Source organism: Mustela erminea, chromosome 4 (assembly GCF_009829155.1).
Source record: "Mustela erminea isolate mMusErm1 chromosome 4, mMusErm1.Pri, whole genome shotgun sequence".
In the NCBI taxonomy this organism is placed as follows: domain Eukaryota; kingdom Metazoa; phylum Chordata; class Mammalia; order Carnivora; family Mustelidae; genus Mustela; species Mustela erminea.
This window is the reverse complement of record NC_045617.1, coordinates 116,376,821-116,394,006: the sequence shown is the minus strand read 5'-3', so window position 1 is coordinate 116,394,006 and position 17,186 is coordinate 116,376,821. Positions and strand designations below refer to the sequence as shown.

Here is a 17,186-nt window from a genome sequence, read left to right as displayed (position 1 = left end):
CTGTAGTTTAAGAATCTGGCAGAAATTTATTTGTTGTAAAGAGAAATTATAGGTCAGATATGACACATCTAGCTAAATTTATCTGTAGGAGTAAAGATACAATTCATGTGGTTGAGCAGTTATGAAAATATATATATTTAGAAGGAAGCTTTTTCAAAAATTCTCCTCTATTGTGTCTTCTTCCAAAAAAACCGAGTCTTCAAATATATATTTGGGATTGAAAATCTCCACAAAGGATTTCTTTTAGCCAAATGCAAATATATTAGTATAAATCCTAATAAATAAATAAATTTTCATCTCTAAGAAGCTGAACCTCTAAGAAATTGTATTTCTTGGCTAATTGATTGATTTACCTTTAAAAGTAAGTGAAGAAAAAGGCATTTTTTTAAAATTTGGAGTGGATTAGGCAGGAATGAAACTTCTTTTTTTTTTTTTTTGAGTTTTGTTTCTATGCGAACTGCTCAAACATCTAAGCAGATAAGAGAGAAGGTAAGAAACTTTCTTTGTGCTGCTACCATTTTGTTGTGTCTTATTTTGCTCTCTTCTTGGGAACTATAGCAGTGTAGAAAGTGCTTGAGAAATCTGAGTCAGATGTGGTATTTCAGTGGCAGATGAATCCTAATGTATGGATAAGTGGGCAGAGTCACTAGGTCACGCTCTTAGAGTTTCTTATAGACTTCCAGAGGGACATTTTGGGAATATTTTCAGGATTGCTTTTACCTAAAACTCAACAATATGGTACACAGACTGTTGATACAATGAAAACCATGGATTGTTGCTAGAAAGCCAGCAGATGAGAGCCTATCTATTGGACTTCCAGTTTATGGCAGCTGGTTTAGCTGAGGTGCAGTGGGTGTTGGAAAGCATCTCGTGAAAGTTTCTAAAACATGAAAAGAACTTACAGTGTGAATGCTGCACCATTTTATAGTATGTGGCATATGTCAGGGAGGTGAAAAATCTTGGTTTTTACTCATGGGATGCCAATGAGGCTTTCTGTCCCCCCTAAAATCCAAAGTTTTCCATTAAAACTAGGGTAAGATATTTTGTACCTTATGCTTGCATAGCTGCTAAGATTTTCTTTTGAACACTGATTGGAAGCAGTTTGCTTCTGAGGTGCTTGATGTAGGGTTTTTTTTTTTTTTTTTTTTTTTTTTTTTGTGCTTCTTGTGCTTAGGGAGTTCATTGAGTTTCTTGGATCTGTGAGTTTATAGTTTTATACAATTTGAAACTATTTAGACCATTATTTTTCTCAAATACTTTATTTATTACACCCCTACTCTCTTTAGGTACTCCAATTATGCATGTGTTATTCTGTTTGAAATTACCAAACAGTAAACCACAGTTTGGTTTGTCAATCTTTTTTTTTTTTCTTGCATTTCATTTCAGATAGTTTCCATTACCACGCTAATAGTTTCACTAATGTTTCTTTCTGCAGTTTTGAGTCTGTTGTCAATACCATCCTATGTATCTTTCATTTCAGATATTGTACTTTCCATCTCTAGAAGTTCGGTTTGAGTTTCCTTTATATGTTCTGTGGCTTTACTTAACATGTCTATTATTTCTTCTGCCATCATCAATGTCTGGAATATAGATGTCACAGCTGTTTTCCTGTCCCTTGTGAATAATTATGTCCTATATGCCATTTCTGGTCCTGGTTCTATATATTTGATTTTTCTTCTTCTTATGTGTTGTCTTAGCTCCAACTGCCATAACAAAATACCAGAAACTGATGACTTAAAAAACAGAAATCTGTTTTCTCACATTTCTAGAGGCTGGAAGCCCAAGATGCAAGTTCTGGGAGAATTTGACTTCTGGTGAGAACTCCTCACTTGCCGATGGCCACCTTGTTATATCCTCGCATGGCCTTTCCTCCTCTCTGCATATGCGTGAGGGGTGGTGGTGGTAATAGCACGCTCTGGTGTCTCCTCCTCATTTTATAAGGATTTCAATTCCATCAGATTAGTATTATACTCTTACGACCTTATTTAATCCTCATTACCTCCTCGAGGTCCCATCACCAAAGACTATCATGTTAGAGGTTAAGACTTTAACAAATGAATTTTGAGAAGACACAATCATTCAGCCTATAACATAAGTCATATTTTTTCCTTCTTTGCGTGCCTGGTAATTTTTATTAGATGCCAGACTTTGTGAATTTTACTGTGCTGGGTGCCAGATATTTTTACACTCTTATAAATGTCCTTAAGTTTTTCTCTGGGATTTAGTCAGTTACTTGGAAGTAGTTTAATTTTTCTCAGACTTTCATTTAAGTTGTGTTGGAACTGAACCAGAGGATCTTTTAGTTTAGGGATAACTCTGCCTCATTACTGGGTCATTACTGGGGACCTGCATGAACTCTAGGAATTAATTGTTCCTTCTGCTCCTTTCGGTGGTTCTTTCCCTAGTTTTGTATAGTTTCCTCATGCATATGCACTGATTAGTATTGGGCTGAAGACTACAGGAAGACCTCTTGCAGATTTTTGGAGCTCTTCCCTCTGTTACACCATCTCTTCTCCAATATCTGCTCTGCAATTCTAGATGCCTTGGACTCCCCTGACTCACAAAACTATCTCCTCAATTGAGTGAGATCACCAGGCTCCATCTGGTTTCTCTCTTTCTAAACTGGGGCTGGAAATTCCCTTTAAGCAATAAGCCAGAACAATTATAAATCTCTCTGTTATATTTTTCTATCTCTCAGGAATCACTGTCCTATATTGTCCAATGTCCAACGTTTTAAAAATGTTGATATATATGTGCATATGTATACACATCTACACAAATACATACATATGTTTATATTTAGTTTATTCAGATTTTTTAGTTTTCAAGTGGTCCTTCCCTTTTTGAACATGAAAATTTCTCATACGGTTAAGAAAGATTCTTTGCAGCATTTCCTTCAGTTTACTGTCTTTATATAGAAAATGCTTATGACCTCTGAATGTTAAGATTAGATTACTGAACTGAGTGAAATGATCTTGTTTATAAACTCTAACTATGTAAAAAGAAAGAAATGTGTGTTGGCTATTTGTGGATATGGGATGATCTGTTTCTGATAGAGTTATTGATAATTGTGAGATATTAGTAAAAATTACTTAATAAATAATATATATATTTATGAAACATTTTTTACATATAGCATTTCCTCAAACATTCAATATGTACCAGTTTATCTTTAGAGCTCTTGAGATATTTTTATGTGTTAGAGTTTCCTACTCTTTTGTGTTCATGGTTTTATATGACAGTGGCTGTCAGAAAGAATAGTGTTAAAAATAGTCAACTCTGGCTAGTCATTTATGGACTGTACCCTTTTCTGAAAAGACCCAAATGATATTTCTGACCCTAAATTCATGATTTTTAGTATTCCCCACAGCATGATAACCACAAGAATTATTTATAGCTGGAAATACAATAAAAATTTGAAAAGCTCATCTCCGGAAATGGATGTTTTCTTTACTAAAGTCCCTAGAATGCAAAAGGAAATCCGTGCAATAAGAGCTTCCATTTTTTAGTTATTAGCTAGGTAGGGAGAAAACATCTTACTGTGATCTCACTGAGATTAGGCTCACACGCCATCATGAATTTATGAGAGATCATACTGCTAAACAAGAACACAGTGTACATATTTGAGAAACCAGAGGTTTTTTTTTTTTTCACATAAATGGGAAAGTAGACATATTTATCTTCTTTCATGGTATACATTGTCATCTTCCTTTTATCTCACAGTATCCCAAGATTCAAAAATCTTAAAAGTGGATGAAGAAACGGAAAACACAATGAGAGTTACCTGGAAACCAGCACCTGGGAAAGTCATCAACTACCGGGTTGTGTATCGCCCCCGTGGGGGTGGAAGACAAATGGTTGCCAAAGTGCCACCCACAGTTACCTCAACAGTGTTAAAACGACTTCAACCCCAGACTACATATGACATCACAGTTCTCCCAATGTATAAGACAGGAGAAGGAAAGCTTAGGCAAGGATCAGGCACAACAGGTATAAAATAATAATTTTTTGGGAGTGGGGAAGAGTGTTATATTTAAAGGAGGGTTTTCATACATCTATTCATTTGTAAATGTCTGAAATTAATTCTATAATAAATTAAATTATAATAATTAGATAGGATGCCTAATTAGCATTCTATTTTTTTACCACCCACGTTCCTGGTAAAATGATTCTACATATTAATGTTCTAATGCTAATCTAATCTTCTCAGTTATGAGAATTATTTATGTATTCACTTGGGTAGCACTTGGTTATCAGGATTTTTATTGAGTATTATATCCTGTGCTACTTGACTTAACCCATGTGATAAATATACAATTTGAAGTGTGGTGTATGTGATAATTCTCATGTATATCACTTAGATATTTCTAATTCAATTTCTTATTGCAGGAGAGGATAAAAAATCCAAAGCTTAGGCTTATGGATAATATTTTAAAATCCTTTTATCTTTACAGCTTCTCGATTTAAGTCACCCAGAAATCTCAAAACATCTGACCCAACCATGTCGAGCTTCCGAGTGACTTGGGAGCCTGCCCCTGGGGAAGTGAAGGGTTATAAGGTCACGTTTCACCCCACAGGGGATGACAGAAGACTGGGGGAATTAGTGGTTGGACCATACGACAATACAGTTGTTCTGGAGGAACTTAGGTAGGAATGAACTATATTGTTTTTGTTAAAAGACTTAATAATTTATGAAAATTAGTAGGCCTTCCACAGATAATCGCTTGGGTGTCTGTTTGCTAGTGGAGGGTTTAGAATCAACGGAAGTTGCTCTCTTGGACTTGCTGAAGTTGAGGTTAGGGTTCAGAGGCTAGCAGAAATTTTTGCAATGTTTTAATGATTTTTGTTATTAAGTGAGCAGGAATGGCATTTTTTCAATAACATCCTGCTTTTAAAAAATTAACGTCTATATTATACAATTTCACCTAAAGCAGCTTGTCCTTAGCCAGGTCGGTGGAAGTATGGGGGTTCTTGTGCCTTCTGGAAAGGCCCAGGTGACTCACGCTGTGATGCTGATTATGAGTCTCCTACCAGGGTGGGCCATGGGAGAGAGAAGTAGGACTTTGTGCTTGGTGCCAGCTGGCCGGATTGGGGAAGGGTGGGCTGATTAAAGGTCTCGCTTCAGGCTGTGCAGTGGAAAACAAGGAAGTTTGAGTTTGAACAGCACCCTACATTCATTACAGTAGGAAGAATGGACTACTGTGCATTGCCTTTTGGAATGTTTGTTTGTCTCAATCATTCACTCACCAATATTGAAATCTATATAAACCCTCACTATTTACTTTTGTCAGATTAGAGAAGATGAAATTTACCAAGTCCACTATGTGTCGAGGACTTGAGTTACCTTGCAACATACAACATTGAAATTATTTTCTTAAAGCCCAGTGCTTAGAAGCAGTGTGTTAGAACCTGTTTTAAGTAAATGAATGTAAATCAAGATGAATGTCTTTAACAAAGCACATATGCTACCACTTGAGCCAGTATACATACAGACTATATATTTTAACATTTCAGGGCAGGTACCACCTATAAAGTAAATGTTTTTGGAATGTTTGATGGAGGAGAAAGTTCGCCACTTGTTGGACAAGAAATGACAACCCTTTCTGACACAACTGTAATGCCAATTTTATCTTCTGGTAAGAAATAGAATTACATTACCCTAGGAAATCTTAATATTATGAAACTATTTCAAATGTGAACTATTAGGTTAATCACACGGTGAAAGGCAGCTATAAACATTTTATACTAAAATGCATTTAAATAATTTACATGCCTAAACACATATTTTCGAACATCCATCTAAGTATATCTTTGGGAATATTTTTTTAAGGCCTGTCTTGTCAGCATTACCTTGGTTACACAGTACTGTATTATTTAAAGATGAGCTTTTGCAATGGATAGGTAATATAAATATACATTTTCTCTCTTTTTGATGACTAAAACGCAGTTTTATTTTGTAAATGTAGTTGCAGAAATGATTTATTTGAGCTGAGCAAGCAGAGTTGTGTTCTATGAGTAGGTGGATAACCATGACTTGGGAAGCAACATGGTAACATAAACCCTTCAGATTTTCCTGCTCCTACCACAATTATAGTTTTGATGTACATGAACCTAGTTTTGAATGTTCTTAGAGGTGGAAGTAGTGGATAGGATTTACTTCCCAACATTTTCCAGCATTTTATAAAGAAAGAGTAGATCCAGGCAGGGTAGGGGAAGGCTTGCAAAGCTTTAGGTGTTTGGAGTAGTATCTGGGAGTCCTCAATCCTGGTGCAGTGTACTGTACGCAAAGGACACCTTTGTAGTGTGATGAGCACCATTTAATTTTTCTCAAAGAGTTTTTTTTAAAAACAATATAAAGATGAGATGCTAAAATGGCAAGAAGTTGGAAAAGTCATAGCTGGGAATGTAAACTATCAGAAGAGAAGGTATTTAAAAAATATGACGTAAATAAAATATAAAAGTGTCAAATCCTGCTGTTTTGCATGAATGCTCTATTGTTTCTGTTATGATGATATTAACTGACTTATATTTTTATTTTGTAGCTTGTGCACTGAGGATATTGGGATTTTTCTCTCTTTCCAAAGCACCCTAGCTTTGTATCAGTGTTTGTGCTTGTTGTCTCTACAGTTCTCAATTTGTATATTTGTTTGCATACTTCCTCTAAATTGTCTTCCTTCTTTCTTGTTTTTTTAAATGTGCGGACTTCACCACCTATATTTACTTGATTGTTATACATAGTCAATGATAAAGTTAAACAGCTAACAACTTAATAATATAATAGCTATCAGGTTTTAAAACAACATATCTTTATTTCAAAAAGTTCTAATTTTAAGAGTCAGGTGTCTAATCCTTCGTGATATATGAAATAATTACCCAGAAGCTTAATTATTTTAGAAGATGTTTTTAGCTCACTAAGACCCTTCTTAGCTCACACATTTTATCAGCTCATTTCATATTAGTCTGCTGATGACCAATACATCTTATGGAAAAATACAGCATGTAATCTTTAGATCACATTAAAATTTTATTTAAGTTATTGATGCCTTATAGTAAGATAGCCATACATTTTTATTCATTTATTTCAGCTCTTGGGTTTGTGAGCCCATTCATATTTACAATGATGGTTTAATTTAAGTCTCCAGGGTCTATGATAGTGGCCAGGAAATATGGTCAGAGATGAAGGAAAGATTTGCCATGGAAATAATCACTGGAGAACTGGTGATTTTCTTGAATGTTATTTGAGGTTAATAAACCATATGGACGTATGTTGAAAGTCTTGACCTCCAAATCACAAAGCTAAGCTACAGAACTGAAGCAGCTAGGCAAGCATCCAGGGATGGCAGAGGCATGGTTAGGAAGTAACCCTGTGAAGAATTTGCTCCTGACCCTGTCCTGTATCATGATTACCACATTAGGGTTGGAGTGTATTACCAGAGCAGAAGCAGACATTGTGTTGCTGGTGGATGGATCATGGAGCATTGGCCGGGCAAATTTTCGAACTGTGAGGAGTTTCATCTCTCGCATTGTGGAAGTCTTTGAGATTGGTCCCAAAAGAGTACAGATTGGTAGGTCTGGCAATACTGAAGACCTTTAGACATTTTCATCATGCTCTTTTATATACGCTAATGCCAATGATGTTATTTTAGCCCTTGCTCAGTATAGTGGGGACCCTAGAACAGAGTGGCAGCTAAATGCTCACAGAGATAAGAAGAGCTTGTTGCAAGCTGTGGCAAACTTGCCATACAAAGGAGGCAATACTCTCACAGGTGAGTAAGGGTGATGTGGTATACTTTTAGCTCTTGCTTTTGGTCAGAACTTGTGGCTGAATAATGATGTGACTGGTGCTCTTTTAAAAATCCCACTAGGCATGGCTTTGAATTTCATTCGTCAACAGAGCTTCAGGACCCAAGCTGGCATGAGGCCTCGAGCTCGAAAAATTGGTGTTCTCATCACCGATGGAAAGTCACAGGATGATGTTGAGGCACCTTCAAAGAAACTCAAGGATGAAGGCGTAGAGCTGTTTGCTGTTGGTAAGTACTCAAAAGTCTAGCAGTGCCCCTGGGATTACAAAAGCTGAGGATATTTTTGTAGTTAAAATTTTTTTTGAAGCACAAAAAACAAACAAACATATTTTCCCTATCACAAAATTTATCAAAATGATATGCCAAGAAGTTAACTTATTTTCTTTTTTCCCCTTGAAATGGGACAGAACTACAATCGCTTCTTGGAAGAAAGTAATGGATCAAGAGGACAAATGTACTAGTAATAGGATCCAGGAAAATTCCTATTTGGTTTTCCGTGGCACCATGTTTATTTTTGATAGCCATTATTTTACTTTCCAGAAAAAACACTCAAGAGACACTTTTTGGTGGGAAATTGGTGCTAGAAGCATTTAGAAGAATCTAATTCAGAATAGCTTTTAATTTATATTATTTTTTCCTTTGTTTCTATTTTGTAACTATAGATAATCATTATTGAGGAGAATCACATATATGTTCTACTTAACATTGAAAATTCAAATGCTTTTGAATTTGAATATGTCCTTTTTTCCCTAAGGTATTAAAAATGCTGATGAAGATGAATTAAAGATGATCGCGACAGATCCTGATGATACCCACGCATACAATGTGGCAGATTTTGAGTCACTCTCTAAGATTGTAGATGACCTCACCATTAACTTGTGTAACAGTGTCAAAGGTCCAGGTAAGATTATCCCAGGGTTTCTCACCCTTAGCACTGTTCATATTTGGGGTAGATAGTTATTTTTGGGATGGGGGAAGGGAGCCCTTTAGTGTATTGAGAGATGTTTAGCAGCATCCCTTGGCTCTGCCCACTGGATGTTGGTGGCATCCCCTGAGTTGTGACTAATAAAAATATCTTCAAATATTGCCAAATGACTGCTGGGGAAAATAATGTCCTCAGTTAAGAATCATTAGTTTGTTTGTTTATTTATTTATTTATATTTTATTTATTTATTTGACAGACAGAGATCACAAGTAAACAGAGAGGCAGGCAGAGAGGGAGTGGGGGGAAGCAGTCTCCCTGCTTAACAGAGAGCTGGATGTGGGCCTCTATCCCAGGACCCTGAGATCATGACCTGAGCCGAAGGCAGAGGCTTAACCCACTGAGCCACCCAGGTGCCCTGAAAATCATTAGTTTAGTCCCTGATTTTTTCTCTGATTTGTTTCCGATGGCAGCAAACTAGAAATGGCTTGTAACTTATTTGAAGATAAATAATTTGGTAGAAATGGTTCGTATCCTTTGGGTATTAAGGATGCATTTATTTGCCTTTTTCTTTTTGAGTTTTTCTCTCCAAACATTTACAGATTTTCTTTTTGGATTTTGAACAACAGACTGACCTTTTCCCTGGAGAAATAAACCAGCCAAGAAGCCAGAATTTGTAGGCTTCTGGCTCTGGATTAGCTGAGAGAGCTGTAGTTTTATTTAGTTGGAGAGGACTTTGAGTGGGGATGAAAACATCTTTATCTGTTTCCTTTATTTTTTTTTTAATCAACTATGTAATAGTTGCATTCATTCTAGTTTCTCAGACAGTAAAATTGCTGATAATTTTTGTAGGCTTGACTTATGACTCAACTATAATAAAGGTTTAGAGTACTAAGAATGGAAATTCTTTCCCCAGCTTTACAAAGACAGTTAAAGAGTTTTTATGAGACTGATTGACATGCTAATGAAGTCATTGTGTTAAGTCTCTTTAAATTATTATTGAGGACGTCTTTCTAATGGTCATAGTGAATTTAGTATTTCTATTTTCATTGATGTTAATTCTGGATATTGTTCTGTAGTCATTCTGTTGTTCATTGGTCATTTCACTTTACCCACAGAGAGCATAATCACAGGCAGTAGGGTATTCCCAAACTTTAAAAGACTTGGTTGTTTTTCTTCTTTCTTGAATAAGAAAGTGGTTAACTTCTCTTACCACTGATCTAGGTCCTGTAGGGGAACTAGACACAAATAAGAAACCAATTCCATTCTCACAGAGTATAACCTATAGTTAAGGAGGTAAGACATGATGAATTTAAATGTGGTGAACTTGGGTAGTACCAAAGGTGATAGAGACAATAGAATTGCCAATTTTGTAAGATTAGAGGAAGGAGGACATATTCAAGGTTGATTCAGAGGTTTTTGAGTTAGGTGACTGGTAAACTGGTGGTTTCGTAAAGGAAGGGTGGGACCAGGTTTTAATGAAAGAAAATGAGCCCAGCCTTGAATCTTCTGGGACTGAAGAATCCTTTGCCTACGCATTCAGAGAAGTCTTATGAGCAATGGGACTCTGGACTGATACACTGTATATGTGTGTACAAGTTTGAAATATGGGAAGTAGTGCTATTATAATCTAATTTCAAATTTCATCACCTTGCTATAATAATGAAATAAGCGTATGGATTTTGTTTCCACATGTAGGTGACTTGGAAGCACCTTCTAATCTGGTTATTTCTGAGCGAACCCATCGTTCTCTTAGAGTGAGCTGGACACCTCCTTCTGACAGTGTGGATAGGTATAAGGTGGAATACTACCCAGTTTCTGGAGGGAAACGTCAAGAAGTGAGTAGGCAACACCTACAACCCGTTCCCTCCTGATAGCGAGATTGACTTCTTCACATGAGCACTCAGAAAAATGTTGGGTGTGGAGCAAGAAAGATGTCAAGTGGGGCAGAACTGAGTCAGCAATGGTGCTTTCATTTGGGCTTAATTAAAGGGAAAGATCTTTGCTTAAATTCTTACAGTTTCTACGAATTGCAGAATACCAATATGGTTTTAATTAAAGGATGCTTGATTAATTTTGAATTTATATTAGAGTATGGAGTTGGAAGGAAACATTAAATATGATCTAGTTTACCCACTCATTTTACAAATAAGGAAACAAGAGCTGGGAGAATAAATTACATGAATTGTCTAAGATCTCATTGTAATCTGGTAATTTCCAAAAATGAAAAACAATGGCCTCATTGAAATATAATTTCTAAGTTCAATTGCAGTTAAACTACTTTTTAATTATAGCAGAAAAGAGGGAAGCAATTACAACACAGGTTATTATTATTTTATTTTTTTTCCCCTAGTTTTACGTCAGCCGACTGGAAAGTAGCACAGTACTGGAAAGAATCTGAAGCCTGAAACTGAGTACGTTGTTAAGTGTATTCTGTAGTGGAAGATGAATATAGTGAACCTCTGAAGGGCACAGAAAAAACCTGTAAGTCTGATTAAAAAAAAAAAAAAATCTTCTCCTCATTATCTTTTTTAAGATAAATAGGAGGCATTCCATATGGGATTTTTGGCAGCCCTCCAAATCATTCCTTTATTCAATATCCATCCAACAAATATTTACTGAGTGTGTTCTTGTCCAGGTACTCAATAAATACTCAATTGCTCTTACTGTTTGTTCTTGTCATCATGGGATCCCACTGGTGGAATGGGTAATCATAGCCAAAGATAACTTGGAGGGATAACTTACCTTTCATAGAGTTATTCACATCTTAAGAAAGATAACATGTGGGGAGTGGGACTCAGATTAGGAAGGGGAGCTGTGCAGAGGTGACCTATTTCAGTTTTGCAGGTGTCCAGATTTTCCTCCTATCAATGAGATCACCCTTGTCTTCGGGACTTTGCCTCCTGGCCTTTGCTTGAGAGGCTCTAATGGCTTTGACTTTGAGTAGAGCTTTTGACAGAGATGTTCCTTGCTCCTGCACCTGGCAAGATTTCTGAGGCATGGTAGGGTTTTTGAAGCCACATAAAAATACTCTTTCCTTCTCCCATCTTCTTGGCTGGACTCCAGGGGAAGGGAGGCCTCTTATAAGACAAAGAATTGGGCATCACTCTCTCCAAGGCAAGGATTGGTTCTATTTAATCTTCAGTTCTGTTAAATCTTTATCTTCCTCTCTCTCTCTTTACTATATAAGTTTTAGGTGTAGAACATTTGTAAGTCAACATCTGTATACACTATAAGGATCCCCCCTCAAACGGTATTACCGTCCGTCACTCTACACTTGATCCTCTAGCCCTTTCACCCACCCTCTGACCCCAGTCCCATCTGGCAACCACTGATTTGTTCTTTGTATCCATGAATTTGGTTTTGTTTCATTGTTTCTTTGGCTTTTATTTGTTTTTAGACTCTACATATGAGTGAATCAGATGCTATTTGTCTTTCTTCTGATTTCACTTAGCATCACCTCAAGGCCCACCACAAATAGCAAGATTTCATTCTTTTTTATGGCTGAGAAGTACTCCATTATATACTCCATTACATACATTACAGCACTCCATTATAGATAGATATGGTCTCTTTATATGAGGTATATTTCCTCTATAGCCATTTTTTGAGTTTTATCGCATATGGATATTGAATTTTATTGAGTAATTTTCTCCATATATTGAGATGATCATGTGATTTTATCTTTCATTTTGTTAATATTATGTATCACATTGATTGATTTGTGAATTTGAGTCATTCTTGCACCCCTGGAATAAATCCCACTTGATCATAACATATGATGCTTTTAATGTACTGTTGAATTTTGTTTGCTTATATTTTGTTGAGGATTTTACATCTATGTTTGTCAAGGATATTGACCTGTAATTTCTTTTTTCTGTCAATCCTTGTCTGGTTTTTAGTATCAGGGTAATGTTGGCCTTGTAAAATGTTGTTTGGAAGCATTCCCTTCCCTTTAATTTTGGAAGAGTTTGAGAAGGATATGTATTAAATCTTATTGGCTGTTTGGTTCTGAACTTTTGTTTATTTTGAGGTTTTTGATTACTGATTCAATCTTCTTCCTAGTAATTAGTCTACTTATGTTTTCTATTTCTTTCTAATTCAGTCATGGAAGACTATATTTCTAAGAATTTGCCCTTTTCTTCCAGGTTGTCTGGTTTGTTGACATATTATGGATTGTATTAGTGTCTTATAATCCTTTGTATTTCTGTGGTATCATTAACTTTTCTTTCATTTCTGATTTTATTTATTTGAATCCTTTTACTTTTTTCTTTGTTAGTTACCTAAAGGTTTGTCAATTTTATCATTTCCAGCTCTTCATTTCACTAATCTTTCCTATTTTCATTTTACTCTCTATTTAATTTATTTCTGACTCTGATTTACTATTTCTTCATTCTACTAACTTGTAGGCTTCCTTCGTTTTTCTTTTTCTAGTTTCCTTAGGTGTAAAATTAGATTGTTTACTTGAGATTTTTTTTGTTTCTCAAGGTAGGCCTATTTCTGTCTAATAACTCTTTTGTTGAATCTCATAAATTTTGGCATGTTATATTTCTTTCCATTTTCTTGAGATATTTTTTGATTTCTCCTTTGATTTTTTTTTTTCACGACCTAATGGTTGTTCCATTGTATATTGTTTGATTTTAATGTTTTTGTATTTTTTCCAGTTTTGTTATTGTAATTGATTTCTAGTTTCCTACTTTTGTTTTCAGAGAAGATATTTGATGTGATTTCAGTCTTCTTGAATTTATTGAGACTTATCTTGTGGCCCAACATGTAATCTGTCTTGGAGAATGTTCCATGTGCACTTGAGAAGAAGGTGCATGCTGTGGCTTTTGGATGAAATATTCTGATTATATATTCATTATGTATATTTCTGTTATATCCATGTGATCTAATGTGTCAATTATGGTAAAAATGTCCTTATTGATGTTCTGTCTCATGATCTATTCATTGCTGTGAGATGTTAAAGTCCCCTATTATTGTTTTATTTTCAATTTCTCCCTCCCTTTAGTTTTTTTTTTATTTTTAAGATTTTTATTTATTGATTTGGCAGAGAGAGAGACCATGAGAGAGGGAATACAAGCAGGGGGAGTGGGCAGAAGGAGAAGCAGGCTTCCTGCTGAGCAGGGAGCCTGATGTGGGGCTTGATCCCAGGACCTTGGGATCATGACCTGAGCCCAAGGCAGCCACTTAAAGAATGAGTCATCCAGGAGCCCCCACCTCCCTTTAGGTTTCAAATATTTGTTATATAGTTTTGTGCTCTTTTGTTGGGTGCTTATAAATAAACACTTATTTATAAATGTTGTATCTTCTGGTTGGATTCATCCCATTATCATAATGTGGTGCTCCTCTTTGTCTTTTAGTACAGTCTTTGTTTTTAAGTCTATTTTATCTGATATGAGTATATGCCAGCTTTCTTTTCATTTCCATTTGCATAGAATAATTTATCTCCTTCCTTCACAGTCCTTATGTGTCCTTAGCTCTGAAGTCTTTTATAGGTAGCACATAGACATTTCTTTTTTGTTTTTTAATCTAGTTAGCTACTCTTTGTCTTTTGATTGGTAGATTTAGTTCTTTTATATTTGAAGTAATTATCAATATGTATGTACTTATTTCCATTTTGTTGTTTTCGGGCTGTGTTTGAAGTTCTTCTTTGACCTTTTTCCCCCCTCTTTCTCTCTTTCCTTGTGATTTGCTGGCTTTCTTTAATATTATGCTTAGATTCTTTCTTATTTTCTTTTATGTATTTAGTATAAGTTTTTCTTTGTGGTTACTGTGAGGTTCACTTATAGCATCTTATGTATATAACAGTCTCTTTTAAATTGATAACTTAAATTGGAACACATTCCAAAGCTTTACATTTTTATTCCCCATATTTTATATTTTTGATGACACATTTTATGTCTTTTTATTTTATGATCCTTTAGATAACTATTGTAATTTTAATTGATTTTATTATGTTTTGATTTTCATACCTTTTGATCTTCATACTTGCCTTATTAGTGATTGATCTATTTTTACTATCTCTTTACCTTTTCCAGTGAGATTGTTACTTTCATATATTTTCTTCTTATTAATGATTATCTTTTCTTTTCAGTGTAGAGAAATCCCTGTAACGTTTCTTATAAGGTCAGTTTAGAGGTGATGAACTCCTTTAGCTTTTGCTTATCTAGAAAATTCTTCATCTCTCCTTAAATTCTGAAAGATAATCTTGCTGGATAGAGAATTCTTGGTTGGAAAATTTTTCCTTTCAGCATTTTGAATATATCATGACCCTTACTTCCAGCCTGTAAAATTTCTGCTGAAAAAATCTCTGATAGTCTTATGGGGTTTCCCTTGTATGGAATAAATTGTTTTTCTTTTTTTTAAAGATTTTATTTATTTATTTGTCAGGCAGGCAGAGTGGCAGGCAGAAGCAGAGGGAGAAGCAGGCTCCCTGTGGAGCAAGGAGCCCAATGTGGGACCCGATCCCAGGATCCTGGGATCATGATCCAAGCCAAAGGCAGCCGCTTAACTGACTGAGCCACCCAGGCATCCCTAAATTGTTTTTCTTAGCCATTTTAAGATTCTCTCTTTATTCTCTTTATTCTTAACTTGTACCATTTTAATTATAATGTACTTTAGTGTGGTTCTCTTTGGATCTTTTTTTTTTTTTGGAGTTCTCTGGGCTTTCTGAACCCAAATGTCTGTTTTCTTCCCCAGATAAGGGAATTTTTCAGCTATTATTTCTTTGAATAATTTTTCTGGCCCTTTCTCTCTTTTCTCCTTCTAGGACCTCTATAATACAAATATTACACCATTTGATGTTGTCCTAAAGGTCCCTTTAGGTATCCTTACTTTTTAAAATTCTTTCTCAGTTTGTTGCTCTATCCAGTTGAGATCCATTGCTTTGTTTTCCAGCCCACTGATTTGGGCTTCTATTTCATCCATTCTGCTGTTGAATCCCTCTAGTGTATTTTTCATTTCAGTTATAAATTCTGTTTGGTATTTTCTTCTAGTTTCCATCTCTGTTGAAGTTCTTACTGTGTTCATCCATTCTTCTCCTGAGTTTGGTGAATATCTTTACGACTATTACTTTGAACTCTTTGTTGAGTAGGTTGCTATATTCATGTCATTAAAATTTTTTTCTGGGAATTTGTCCTGTTCTTTGGTTTGGAATATAGGCCTCTGTCTCCTCATTTAGCCTGACTCTCTGTGTATATTTATCAGGTAAAAATAATACCTCTCCCGGTCTGGAAGGAATGATCTCGTGTAGGAGATGATCCATAGGGTTCAGAGTACAGTCTCCCCTGGACTCCAGAGCCAGGCAACCATCTTGTGGGTGGGACATCTCTTGTGTGGACTATGTGGACCTTCTGGCTATGGTGGGGCCACAGCTTTGATGCAGGGTCAGTGGGGTTTGGGGCACTCACCCAGCCTGGTTGTCGTGCAACTGCTACTGGGGCAGATGGAGCATGTAGCATGCATACTAGCAGACATGAGGGAGAACACCAAAAAGGGTGCTTCCAGCTCTATCACTAACAAGTTAGACTAGGATTGCAAAAATGACACCTGTCAGTGCTTCTGTCTGTAGAGAAGACCAATGCAGGTTCCTGCCTCTCTGGCAACTGCTTTAAAATTAGTAAGTAGGTCTATCTCACTTATGATCCTGGCATTTTCCAAACTGTTGCTTTTACGCAGGCTCCCAGGGCAAGTGGGTCTGTGCACAAGCTCTTTAAGAGCACGTTCTCTATTCCCTCTAGTTTCTTGGTTTCCCTGGACTTCATCCCTGTTTATTTTCAAAATGAGGCATTTTAGGGGCTTCTTTTTCAGATGCTGGACTCAAAGATCAAGGTACTTGATGTGGGCACACTTCTTTTGCTTCTTGAGGGAGAGTTCCATATTTTGGGAATTCCTTCCCGACTGTGAGTCACCATGCTTGGGGTGGGGTCCTGGACAAGGCTGAGTTTCTACTTCTCCTACCTGCTTGATATGTCTCTTTTATCTTTGTTGTGGAGGCACTGTTTATCTAGTCTCAGGTCCTTTTCAGAGGGTATGATTTCAAGTGTAGCTATAAATTTATTATATCATGGGAGGAAGTGATTTCAGAGTGTTCTTATGCTGCCATCTTGAACCCCTCCTCCATGTTTTCTGTCACTAGCCTTCATATTATACCGTAGGAGGTGGGAAATAAAATATTTCATAATGGGCAGGATTAATCTGATAATTTCTGAAAACTTTAAACTCAGTCTTTGGACAATATATGTGAATCTATATTGGCATTAAATGAAGAGGAGACTGTAAATCTTTTACTGTGCCTCATGAACCTATCTTCAAAAAACTCATGAATCCCCTAAGTTCCAGTTATTAATGTATGACTCTCTCACTTAAATTAATTTTTTGTGAAAGCTGATGTAAAATACTGTGCTGGTTACTTACGTATGAAATTCTATGATTGAAGACTGAAAATAGTCAACTTAAAG

At 36.0% G+C, this 17,186-nt stretch overlaps 1 protein-coding gene across 1 annotated transcript in view; it reads left to right on the top strand.

Moving 5' to 3' along the window:
* Nucleotides 1–17,186, top strand: part of COL12A1 (collagen type XII alpha 1 chain) — a 118,019-nt gene that overhangs the window by 38,760 nt on the left and 62,073 nt on the right. The window contains 11 exon segments of the mRNA XM_032340481.1: nt 3,724–3,990; nt 4,455–4,647; nt 5,515–5,636; nt 7,416–7,565; nt 7,647–7,766; nt 7,866–8,030; nt 8,557–8,703; nt 10,423–10,562; nt 11,078–11,113; nt 11,116–11,146; nt 11,149–11,208. Coding sequence (XP_032196372.1) covers nt 3,724–3,990; nt 4,455–4,647; nt 5,515–5,636; nt 7,416–7,565; nt 7,647–7,766; nt 7,866–8,030; nt 8,557–8,703; nt 10,423–10,562; nt 11,078–11,113; nt 11,116–11,146; nt 11,149–11,208 — 1,431 coding nt within the window.